Source organism: Manihot esculenta, chromosome 3, assembly GCF_001659605.2.
Source record: "Manihot esculenta cultivar AM560-2 chromosome 3, M.esculenta_v8, whole genome shotgun sequence".
Classification (NCBI taxonomy): Eukaryota; Viridiplantae; Streptophyta; class Magnoliopsida; order Malpighiales; family Euphorbiaceae; genus Manihot; species Manihot esculenta.
The window spans coordinates 7779313-7791039 of NC_035163.2; the positions used below are offsets into that span (position 1 = coordinate 7779313).

Genomic DNA, 11727 nt, shown 5'->3' on the forward strand with positions numbered 1-11727 from the left:
TATTCAAAATAGGCTCCACCTAAAAAGGAAAGACTGGACAGATTCACTTTCCCTTCTGCATTCAATGACCGCGCGCCACCTTCCTTCTGCAGTCCATTCCACGCGCCACTTTCCATCTAAAGAGTAAGCGCACGCCTCTTTCCTTCTGAATAATTTTGGAATGCGAATCTTTCCTTTTCAAACTCAACTTGGGCAGCAAGCACCTCTTGGGCAGCAAGGGTAGCATGTAAGGACCTAGGGCAACACTTTCAACTATAAAAACACACATAAGGAGCCTCCCCACATCTTTTTACACACCACCTTGGACACACCTACGGGATTGCAAGTGATACCATCTCTTCTTCTTCCTTTCTTTATTTTTTGGTTTTTGTTTCAGCCATGAGTGGCTGAAACCTTTTATTCTAGTTGAAGATTGGTTGAAACTAAGGTTGTTTTATGGATTGTGAGATCTGAACACATATTGTTTGTCTTTTGATTATTCAATATTCATACAGTTCATGCTTGATTCTATTATTGCTTTGTTATTTTGATCAAATTGGCCACTTGATTATTGATTGCAAGGTAATATATTGTTAGTTTGGATAATTTTAAGTCCGTAATTGCTTGGATTATTCAAACATAAGAACACTTGGTGTAACAACTAAGGAATTGTATGATCTAGCAACATCTCATGCGTTTGAGTAGTTAGGATTTGATCTCTCTCTTTCTTCATGTAATTAACAATTGTTTGATGCCTAAGGCCCAAGGACGTTCCTTGGCAATTTGTTAATTAGTAATTAATTAGAGAACGTTTCCTAATTGGTTTAATCATAAGGAGAGACAGAGTGGTGAGAAGCGTTTTCCATCTCTATAACTAATCTATTGAATCAATCAAAAGAACATAAGTGCATCCAATTCTTCAACTAGATCTTTCTTATTATTGATTTCTCTTTATTTTTATTATTTGCTTTACTTTATTACTTTCAGTTTTAGATCAATTAAATTAATCTCAAACCCCCCCATTTTACTTTCAGTTTAGTTGGTTTAAGTTTTATCTCGTTTCAGTTTGTTTTGCTTTCAGTTTATTTTGCTTTTAGTTTATTTCGCTTTCAGTTTATTTTGCTTTCCGTTTATTTCTCTTTCAGTTTATTTCGCTTTCAGTTTGTTTTGCTTTCCGTTTGTTTTGCTTTCCGTTTATTTCTCTTTTAGTTTATTTTCGTTTCAGTTAATTCTCTTGGTCTTGATAAGGAAAATAGGCAAGTTCTCAATTCCCTGTGGATTCAATCCTTTCACCACTATCTACAGTTGTAAAATTATTGATAACCAGAAAGGTTATTCTTGACCGGTTTCGACAACCGCGAGTCACTAAGTAATTCCTTACATTCTCTAGACTCGTCGGTACTGACTTGAGCGTCGAAATGGCTGTCATGGGCACCCACCACCACTTCACGTTTTCTTTTTATAAGTTCTGGCCAATCACAATGCAACTCCCTTTCGACCATATCATTAATCTAATATCTGCAACATTAGGAAGCTAACAAATAATTGCTTGAATCTTAATATTTTAACTTTGATTTTCGAACTTCTCTTTTTTTTTTCTCAAAAAATTGAATCTCGATTTAAATGCAATCAATATTGGCGAGCTCGCCCCGCCTTTGTATAGTCTTTCTTGGATGCTTGTCTCATTTGAAAAGTCGGGCTTAGGATTACTTAGGTTGAGTTAAGAGCACATCGAATACAAATCTAAGGATGGGAACAAGTTCAGTGAACTCTCTGGTGAGATCCTTATTTTTCTTCAGATTTTGGCTCCCTTGATGATTTCATAAACCTTCTCGTCGCCTGAGCTCCACTTGCATCAATTTTAGTGTCTAGTAAGTAGTTAAGCTGGTGTAGGACTTATTGTATTTCAAAATTAAGTTTAATTGTATGGACCCCTCATAATCGGAGGTTCGAACCTTGAGATAGGTTCAATCATTGAACCGAATTTGCGTGCCTTGGATTCAGTCATTTAGACTGGACAAATGCCTTTAAGGTCCGATCATTGGGATCGAACCCTGCCTTCCTTGGTGGCACATGATTTTTAGTTTGGTAGTTTGATTATCTTATTTGAATGTTATAGGTCTGGTCGGCTCGGCTGACTTGACCTTATGCTCTTTTTTGGTATACCCATATTAATAATTTTATTCTGGTATTTTTTGTATTGATTTCATTAAATTAATAAACAGGGAGCAAATGCAAGAAACAGAGATTTTAATCATTGATGTGAAGCCCAGTGGAAGAAAGGAAAAAATATTACTTTTCCAAGCAAAGGACATGAACAGTTGAATTAGCTTCCGCAGATCTTGTGTCCATTAGTGATGAGAAGTCACACAATATCCACAAGATATGGAAATAACCCCATTATAACCAAAGGGTGTCATTAGGAGAAACACTTGAAGGGACTGCCAAAAATGCCTCATGGCACTTTGATGAATACAAGATATCCATTCCAGTTCATGATATAACACGTTGAGTGGAGTTTTAAATATTTAAAATTATTATTGTATAAAATTATAAAATATTATATTATTTTTTGTCATGCATAAAATTATTTTTGCTTATTAATTTTTCACACTCATTACTTTTTAGAAAGTTATCTAACTAATAAATAATATTTTAATTTGTTGAAAATTTTATGCATTAGTAAATATTACTTAAATGAAGAAATAGATTGTATATAAGAGATTCAACTCTTCTTTTTTTCGTCTAATAGTTTTTATTAATATATAACAATAATTTTTATTATTTATTAATAATAGAAATATAACTTTAAAAAAACATGTATTAAAGTTAAATGGACCATTTTTCATATTTTATAACTAAGAAAATGGATATGTAATTTTTTTTTTAAAAAAAAGTATAAATCTAAAGTGTTTGTATTTGTTGTTACTCTTATTCACACAAGAGAGAGAATGGAAAATATATAGCATTGATTAATTAGTAGTACTGTTTAAGACTTTAAAAAATTTCAAACTAATGAGTATTATTTTAGGTTTGATATTAAAAGCAATTTTACAATCTTTTATTATAGAATTATCGCTAGAAATGTATATAAAAATGATGAATAAAAAGAGATACTGATTTTTTTTTTCGGTTTAAGCATTCGTTATGTTCATTTATTCTTTATAAATATTTTTTTAGCATTTCATTTATTATTGAAAATAAAAGGTGATGGAGGCAATTTGAGGATCAAGTTTGAAGTGAAGTTCCCAACAAGATGACATCAGAGCAACGACCAGGGCTCATGCGAGCCTCCGGTGATGTGAAAACGTTACATATATTAGCCATTAGTTAGAGGTAAACATAAAAGCCTTTTCGCTTCCCATTTTTTAGAAATCCCAAGTCTTCAATCTGGGAGGTGCAGGCATAGTTCATATAGCAACATAGCAAACAAGTGTGACATTCTTTTAGAGAAGGGTTTCTTAAGGTTGAACGTATCATGATAGTTCATCTCCCATCTATTTTTACAAACGTGAGACGTGGCCTAGAAAAAGTTCAAAAGTTCTGGTGAAACCCTCGTAAAGCCAGCCGGATAATGCCTCATTAGCAACTGTTAACAATAGAATTCAAGATAATCGTTTGAGTGCAAGTTCTACAACCTTTATTTCGATGACGCATAATAAGGCACTCGGTGTTTTGTTCCCACTAATTTCAACAGCCTATTTTCATACACGGTTTTTTCTGCAAACTTAAACTTGAAAAACTTACAAAGAAATAAAAGGGCTACATTAACTTAAATATGCAAAAAGACAAATAAGGAAATAAAAAAAAAACTAACATATACAATACATGAAATATTATCAAAAGCCTCTACTTCTAGGAGCATCTCTACGCCAAGACATGCCATGCTGCCCAGATTCAAGTCCAGATGGTGCTCCATAATTGGTCTGATAAGCAGCATTAGCAAGGTTATGAGAAACAGGCGTGGTACTCCACGAGGGGACACTATTTTGGCGACCATGCATCACATTCATCGGGGGCTGCAAAGGCATGGTTTGTTGAAGAATTTGTTGATATGGTGCTGTCGACTGCGCCATATGGGCACGTAATATCGATTGTTGCATGCCGTGCACTTGCACCGGCAGCGACTGTGGGATCTGTGTTTTGTTTTCTTCTGGATGCCACTCGGGCATATCATCGTCGTCATCATTCCACGGCTGAACCGCTACCCCAATACCTCTGTTACCCTGCCAATTCCCTGAAGGACCACTAGTTATAGGTTGTCCATATCTTTGTACAAGCTGCCTCATTTGATCTACAGGACGAGATGGTGTTTGGGGATGTGGCTGGAAAGGGAGCATCCGTTGCCCCCGACTTAAATTATGGGTAGAAAACTGCGGGCCTGATGGAACAGAGCCACGAGAAAAGTTGAACTCGGGTAAGTCATCCTCCTCCCGGGTGGCTGGTGGGCCAAACCCAGGAGGCACATCATCATCGTCATCCTCATCAGATTGAGGTTTAGCCCCAGCATGGGGTAAGTTCTGCGGCTTTGCCGTGACATTCGCATTGACATTAGCATCCTTTTCTGGGTGTCTCCTAGAAAAGGAATGTTGCTTTTTCGGATTGTGTTTATGGTGTGATGCTGAGTTGGGTGATATTGTTGACGTTATTTGAGGTTTTCTCCATACAATAACACCAATTAAACCATTATTGATAGCATTAAGGGCATCAACTTGGTCCTTTGGGAGGACCTCAGCGAGCATTTCACAAGTCTTTGACTGAGGTGGGCAAAAATAGAGCTCCACTCCAGGAGCAGGCTCAGCAAAACCCACCCTCCCATCCGTGACGTAGGAATCAGCCACCTGCAGAACTAGGTATTTCAGATTCCACTAACCACCACCAGAAGCGTTCACAAACATTATATATACACATATGTGAGAGAGAGATCGAGAGGGATTACCTCACTGAGAACTGCATGCTCACTTTCCGCGGACGACTCCTTGCAAACGAAGTGCAAAGCCTGCAAAACATAACATTATCAAATATCTCATCGACACATTTGAAAAAGAGAACTAAAGTAATAGCAACTAATGGGTAAATTCTCTAATTGACTAATGAATTTCAGATCCAACTTAGCTAGATATGAACTCGCCAGGTAAAATACAATGTGTTTTCAGGTGTCCTATAATTATTAGGAAACATCTCTCTCGATGAGGGCACCAGTGAAAAAATACTTGAGATTTGTTGGGATCCTTAGACATCATATTTTCATCATTTATCTAGATTCAGCAACGATCCTATTCATTTTTATCCAACGGAAAAAAAAAATTGCAATCGAAATTTGATTTAGCCACAATATATTGTCGAATAGCACCATGCACAGCCTATTTTTATGACCAAGTCGTGGTCTTCTCTTCCTTTTTTTTTTAACCAACAATGCGTTGCATATCACATCCAGCATCTTAACTTCGTATTTTTATAGCAGTGTCAACCATCGTTCAAAATTAAAACCAGGTTCTAAAATGGTCGTATATTTAAGCATCGTTTTCCTTTGATGTAACACTTGATTTAAGCATCTCTCTTGCACAGCATTAATACAAACTCTCATTAGCCTAGCATAAATGTCACCGACCATAGTTGGAAACATCCTATGCTGATACTGCACCATTAGCAAACTGGGATCAACACAAAGGGATAGCACGTCCCTCTTTTCTGGGCTGTAGTAACAAAACCAAAATTTAGCACAATGAAAAGAAACTTGAGATACCATAATGGCACGACTTCGTGACATCGGCAGCTCTTGCAGGAACTTCTGAAATGCATCCAATTTCACCCTCCCCTTAATCTCAATAAAGCCTGACCAATCTTTTGCAGAAGTTTTTTCACCACTACAAAATAAATAAATACAATAATTAAAAAGCAGATCCAAAGCAGCCGTCACAAGAACGACATTAGATTCACACACACTGTTCAGTTTAACCATCATAGTGAATGTGTTGTTTTAAAAAATTTAATTTAGAAAAAAAATAAAGCAAACTAAGAAGACAACTGTTGGTAGCTTGGAACAATATATCATACAATTTCGTGGTATGATACTCACCTTCTAAAAATTCCAATAACTGAGGCCGTGGATGAAATATTCAGCTGAAGTAAGCCCTCCCAAACGCGTTCACCCTTGGGGATGGCAAGGGGAGGTGCCACCTTTGATTTTACAAGATTGTCGGTGGATTTCCCATCAGCATCCAATTTTGCGCTCTTCACATCCACAGCATCAGGTTTACTAGAGGTAGTATCACAAGGATCTCTAGGAGTTGCATCAGGAGACTTGGATTCTGAACCACCTTGTGAATCATCCTTGTCAGATACACGTGTCGTTTTTCCAGTATCCACAGGTAAATTTTCAAATGGAGGCTCTGAATTTAGGGATTCCATGAACTCATCAAGGGAGACAATTGGAGGGAGAAATTCTGCATCTTTGAGTTCGTCATCCACCATAAGCCCTTGCATCAAGTCGCTCCCTTCACTGGAAGGAATCATGAGAACATTCTGGGTCTCTGAACTAACTTTTTCACTAGCAGCATTTCCTTTATCTTTCATGTGCTCGGGTTTTGAGGGCGAAGAGGCTTCCTTCTGCTTTGGTTTGGGTCGCATACGAGAGAGTGAACTTGCCCCAACAGAAACCTCCACAGAGACACTATCCTGGGGTTCAACTTCTACTTGGAACTCGCCTTTGTGTGTTTTCTTCACCAATCGTCTCATATCAACATCTGAATCAGGCAGTACCACCATTTGAGCAAGCTCCTCAGCTTTTGCTATCCGCCATTGAGAAAGCTCCTCAGATGCGAGCTCCTCTGCAGTCATAGAACAGAGTCTCTCAGGAGGGATTTCTCCCGACATAACTCTCTCACTCAATTCAGGATTATTACGATCCTTCAAATTGAACAACAGAGACCTTCCCTTCTCCTTATACTTCTTGTTTACTCCTCCAAATAATTTATAGAGTTCTGCTTCAATTTTAGATGCCAATATTTGTGGTGATAGAGCCACTTCTCCTCCACTGTCCCTGCAGAAAACCTCTGGATGCCACTGTTTCTGGCCAGTTCCAACATTTTTTTCGTCTACTTTCACAGGTTCCAATACCCAGGATAGCCCATTTCCCTGTAAAAGTTCATCTTTGACAAAAAAGCTGTCACTAAATGAAGCATCCTCATCACGCAAACCAGTAGTTGATTGACAGTCCAGGCCATCACTTTTTGAGTTCTGTACAGAATCACCAGTATAATTAGAAGTTTCTTGAGATAACATCTTGGTGGGTAAAGATCGTTTGCATTCCTCGGACACATCGGCAGTGCCTGAAGTCTGCTCAGACGGTTGAGAATTTTCCTGTTTTGTTCCAGCTGCAGGAGCCTCATTTTTATCCTGCTTCTGAGAAACCAAAGATAGTGCACTTGCTAATGATTCCCTTAGCTTGGATCTTACAGACTCAGATGATTCGCTTTGAACCTTCGGAGATGGCTGTCCACTAGAATTTTTCAGAATTGATGACTGTTGCAGACCAGCCTTGACATAAGTTGATCTCTTAGGAGGAGGTTGTGAACGCAGCACACCAGAAGTGTTAGGATTGGATGGCAATTGCATCTGCACTGCTAACTTATTTGGCATGGATATTTGCTGCAACCATGGCCTATGCTCCATTTGTGCAAACCGCTTGTTAGGCATTGACATCTTCTGCAGCCCGATGTTGTTGAATGTGGGATCTATAGGTGCCTTTCGCTTATTCAACATTGATGGGTGCTGGGACCCCACATTGTTCAATAAGGTTCCCATCTCTCCCAGTTGCTTGCCAGGTAACAAGAACTGCTCTGATGCAAGATTGTACGCCTGTGGATCCATCTCTCCTAATTGCATAACATTGTCACTAGGCATTGTTAACAATGGCTGCATTTGGTTGCTTGAAACCGATATATGTTGTGATTGTGCATCAGCGGAAACTAGCCCCATCATTCCCATCTGCATATTTGGCATTGACATCTGCTGCAATGCAGGAGCACTGATCCCTGATCCCATTACTCCCAATTGCATTGATGAGTCTAATTTGTTTGAAATGGGTTCCAGCTGACCCATTTGGATGCCCTGAATTGGCAACTGCTGCGATACAAGATTGTTGGACATGCTAGACTAACACCATAACACAAGCACACATCACCACTGCAAACAAAGAACAGCAGATCATTAGTGTAACAAAATAAGATGAATGTCATCAAGCTTCTGAGGGGCTACACAAATGATCACAAATACATTGACAAATATCACCTTATATCCATGTTCTTTGCCAGGTTAAACTAATGAAATCTAAAGCAACTCTTGCGTGCAAAATCATGATTTTATGACTTGGTGCATCACAACACAAGGAATAATACAATTGTTCACATTTCACTATACCAAACCAAGAGTTTGCATCTCCTGTTGAATGCACCCTACGATAAAAATGGGCCCATCATTTTATTTAAACAGTTCTTTTAAATTGCATATAACAGTGACCACTGACCACCTATTAAGATCATCATCCCTACCAATATAAACAGTTTTCAGATTCTCAAGACCAATTTGATGTCTACTATCCATCAAACATCATATTTCACTTCCAACCATAAAGAGAAGATCAGCTTAGATATTTAACCAACATGTTCCATCAGAACCACTGCCAATATAGAACATATTTATAGTATATTAGTAGTCAAAGACTTCTCTTGATCTCAAGCCTATTCTAGATATACAACTACTTTCTTGATGAAAGTATTTGTCTTAAATCATTAGCATCCCTCAGAAAATTACTAAAAATACATTGCCATTGCAATGGATCTGCTTTCAGCAAAACAAAGGCATTATTCTTTCTTTCTTTCTTCTTTTTCCCTCTTTTTATAAGAGGGGGGGGGGCATTATTGACCGTGTTTTTCATAAATCAATAAGCAATATTTTGTCGAGTGCATTACCCAACAAAGCAGCTAGTTTTATACTGAAATTCAAGATGTCGCTTATGTATGATCTACAGAGACTGTTCTCTTCATAAATTTATTTTCTCAGTTTCACACATCTGAATGCAATTTTACTTATAATATTTAATTAATTTAACAGTTAACAGAATAAAAAAATTGTGAGCAATAGCTAGGGTGAAGTTGCAAACTTATTTAGATGACAGTTATCCACAAACTGGAACCTCTAGCATTTTCTTTTATTAACTGATTCTGACTTACCAATCCCATTGTTTTACACAACACATATACAAATTAAACACCTAACCACAGCACATCTTGTTCCTCACAGGATTCTTACTAATACAACTGTTTGTGGCATCATACTATGAGTGGATGAGTTCATACATTGTAACATGACTTCCAAGAATTTCAATTATTTATACATCGCAGTGTTTTATAGCCAGAGAAAGAACTATAGAAATGATAGAATATAAGGAGACATTCACTTATAAACTCCTTGATATACATATCAATATGAAATAGAAAGCCATCACTTGATACATTTTCCATCCAGCCGGATTCTAGTGAGGCCTTCTTGGCACAGTCCTAACTTAGGCATTTTGCATGAAGTGGATACTTTCAAGACTTCACCCAGCCTTAGATTTTGCATCCCAGGGTTTCACTACTGCAAAAAGTGCTCCAAGAGTAGCTTATATATTTAAGGACATGAATAATGTGTTTATGGGAACTTTGCCGGATAGAAATGCCACCACGTCCACTAAGATGGTTGCAATTCATTCCATTTCTATATATCAAAATAACCAATATAACTTCCCAGCATCATCTCACTAGTGCCTACCCAGAGATAAGCTTACCAACATCATTATGCACCAATTCATACACAGAATTTACGAGATGACCATAGTAAGTATTATAAAATATTCTCTGCACCTCTTCCTTTGAATTGAGCATATGAAAGAAAATTATAAAATGAAAAACCAATTTCACACGCAAAAGTGCTTCAACTCAAAATCACATAGCAATCAAGAGTAGGCATCACATAGATCTCAGAAATAGCATATTAAGCATAAAAATGTAAACCGTGGAATGGATTAATATGCTTCAAGAAGTCACCAATATATTGAGAAATGCAAATCAACATTTGAGATTGCATCTAGTAAACCATAATCAATAAGTTCAAAAGCAAAAGTACTGATCAGTCAACTTGATACAATAGAACTCGGTAACAACCTTACCAAAAATGAATTAAAAAAAAAAGGAGAGAGAGAAGACAGAGTGAGAGACAAAAACGGCCAGCAACTTGAATTACCCTCCGAAAAAATGAACTTTAGCTAAAAGATCTCACGGGATACTTCAATCTCAGGCGAAAAAAGAGTAGTTAGAAGAATTCAATTAACCTTTTCCCCAGCTCAAATCAAGAAAAGTAGAGTAAGACATTAATAATCAATACCCAACTAATAATTCCGAGCCCTAAAAATCATAAAATTCAAGCATTCAGCCACGCAAGCGGCCAAATTTACCCACAAACGCAAAAACATTCAATTAAATCTCACAAATCTAACCAATATCACAAATAAAATCAGAGTCGCACGTTGAATCATCACAACAGTATCGACAAACGAACTAGTAGCACTCTCGAATTAAGGAGCACCGATTCCAATCTGAGAAGAAGAAAACCCAGAAACATTCATGGAGGCACCAAATCCTATAACAAGGCTCTATAAGAAAATCGATTTAACAACAAACCTAGGAAATCGCTAACGGTGAGGCGGTGGAAACGTGTAAATGATCGGACAGACGCCGCAGATAGAGTTGAACAGCAAAGTGAAGGTGAATAGAGGCGGCAACGACGATACGTATGCTGTTTTGGTTTGTTTATCACAAACCCTAGAAAACTTAAGGATAAATGTATAGAGCACAGCGCATGACTTTTGCATCGGTGCAATTTCTAGAATAAAATGGATTAGCATGACACGTGGATAGGCAGATTAAGGATTGGGTAGAATTAATATTTATTTAAAATCAAGTTAATTCATATTGAATTAAAATTAGTCGATTTAATAATAATAATAATTAATTTTATATTATTTTATAAATCTAATATTAATTCACAATCATATTATACAGTTCATAATTGTGAAGTTTAAAAACAATTTATATTTTAATCTTTACTTTTGCTGAATTTAATATTTTGAAAGAGGTTTAATTAATTAATTTTGCATAATACAAAATTCTAATAGTTGAAATTTAAATATTTAAATAAATTATTATTTAATAAGTTATTTATTTTTTATTTACAAACAGAATAAAAAATAATTTATCATGTTTTAATTATTTTATTAAGATAGATTAATATTCCAATAAAATAATTTAATTTTTTAATTAAAATAAAAAATAAGAATAACAAAAGATTTATTATATGTTTAATAAAAAATAAGAATAACAAAAGATTTATTATATGTTTTTTAAAAAAATTTATTCTATAGTCCTTCAAAAATTTATTAGTTAGCCTTTTATTTTAAAAATATATTAAAATATTTTCAATTAATTAGTTACACAATTAATTATGATAATTAAGTATTATAAAAAAGTCTAAAATATTCTATATATATATATATATTTTAATTAATTAGTTACACTATTAATTATAATAATTAAATATTATAAAAATTTAAAATAATATATATATATATATATATATAAAAAATCTATATATATAATCGAAAGGCTATTTAATAAATTTTTTAAAATTATAGAAATTAAATAATAAAAT

The 11727-nt window shown here is 35.7% G+C and overlaps 1 protein-coding gene across 5 annotated transcripts; it reads right to left on the minus strand.

The window, feature by feature from the left end:
* Positions 1-3596: 3596 nt before the first annotated feature.
* On the minus strand, positions 3597-10873 carry LOC110611497 (death-inducer obliterator 1). 5 transcript variants are annotated; one of them, XM_043954700.1, is made up of 6 exons: positions 10701-10873; positions 6059-8166; positions 5726-5846; positions 5591-5617; positions 4919-4978; positions 3597-4820 (listed from the first exon to the last, which is right to left on the minus strand). In XM_043954700.1, exons 2-6 carry the CDS (start codon positions 8128-8130, stop codon positions 3819-3821), a joined length of 3282 nt encoding a protein of 1093 aa, XP_043810635.1. In that variant the 5' UTR covers positions 8131-8166; positions 10701-10873; the 3' UTR covers positions 3597-3818. The 5 variants fall into 5 exon arrangements, with proteins under 5 accessions (XP_043810635.1, XP_043810633.1, XP_043810634.1 ...); XM_043954698.1 differs by adding an exon at positions 10546-10615 and having other exon boundaries at positions 5591-5846; XM_043954699.1 differs by adding an exon at positions 10517-10615 and having other exon boundaries at positions 5591-5846.
* Positions 10874-11727: the final 854 nt, after the last annotated feature.

Bases quoted from the DNA above. Each gene is read 5' to 3' on its own strand.
- LOC110611497 (XM_043954697.1), bottom strand. From the start codon at position 8,130: ATGTCCAACAATCTTGTATCGCAGCAGTTGCCAATTCAGGGCATCCAA. The intron at 4,979-5,590 runs GTCGGTGACATT...TATGTTTTGCAG, and splicing joins ATAGGATGTTTCCAACTATG to GCTTTGCACTTCGTTTGCAA. The intron at 4,821-4,918 runs GTAATCCCTCTC...CTAGTTCTGCAG, and splicing joins AGCATGCAGTTCTCAGTGAG to GTGGCTGATTCCTACGTCAC.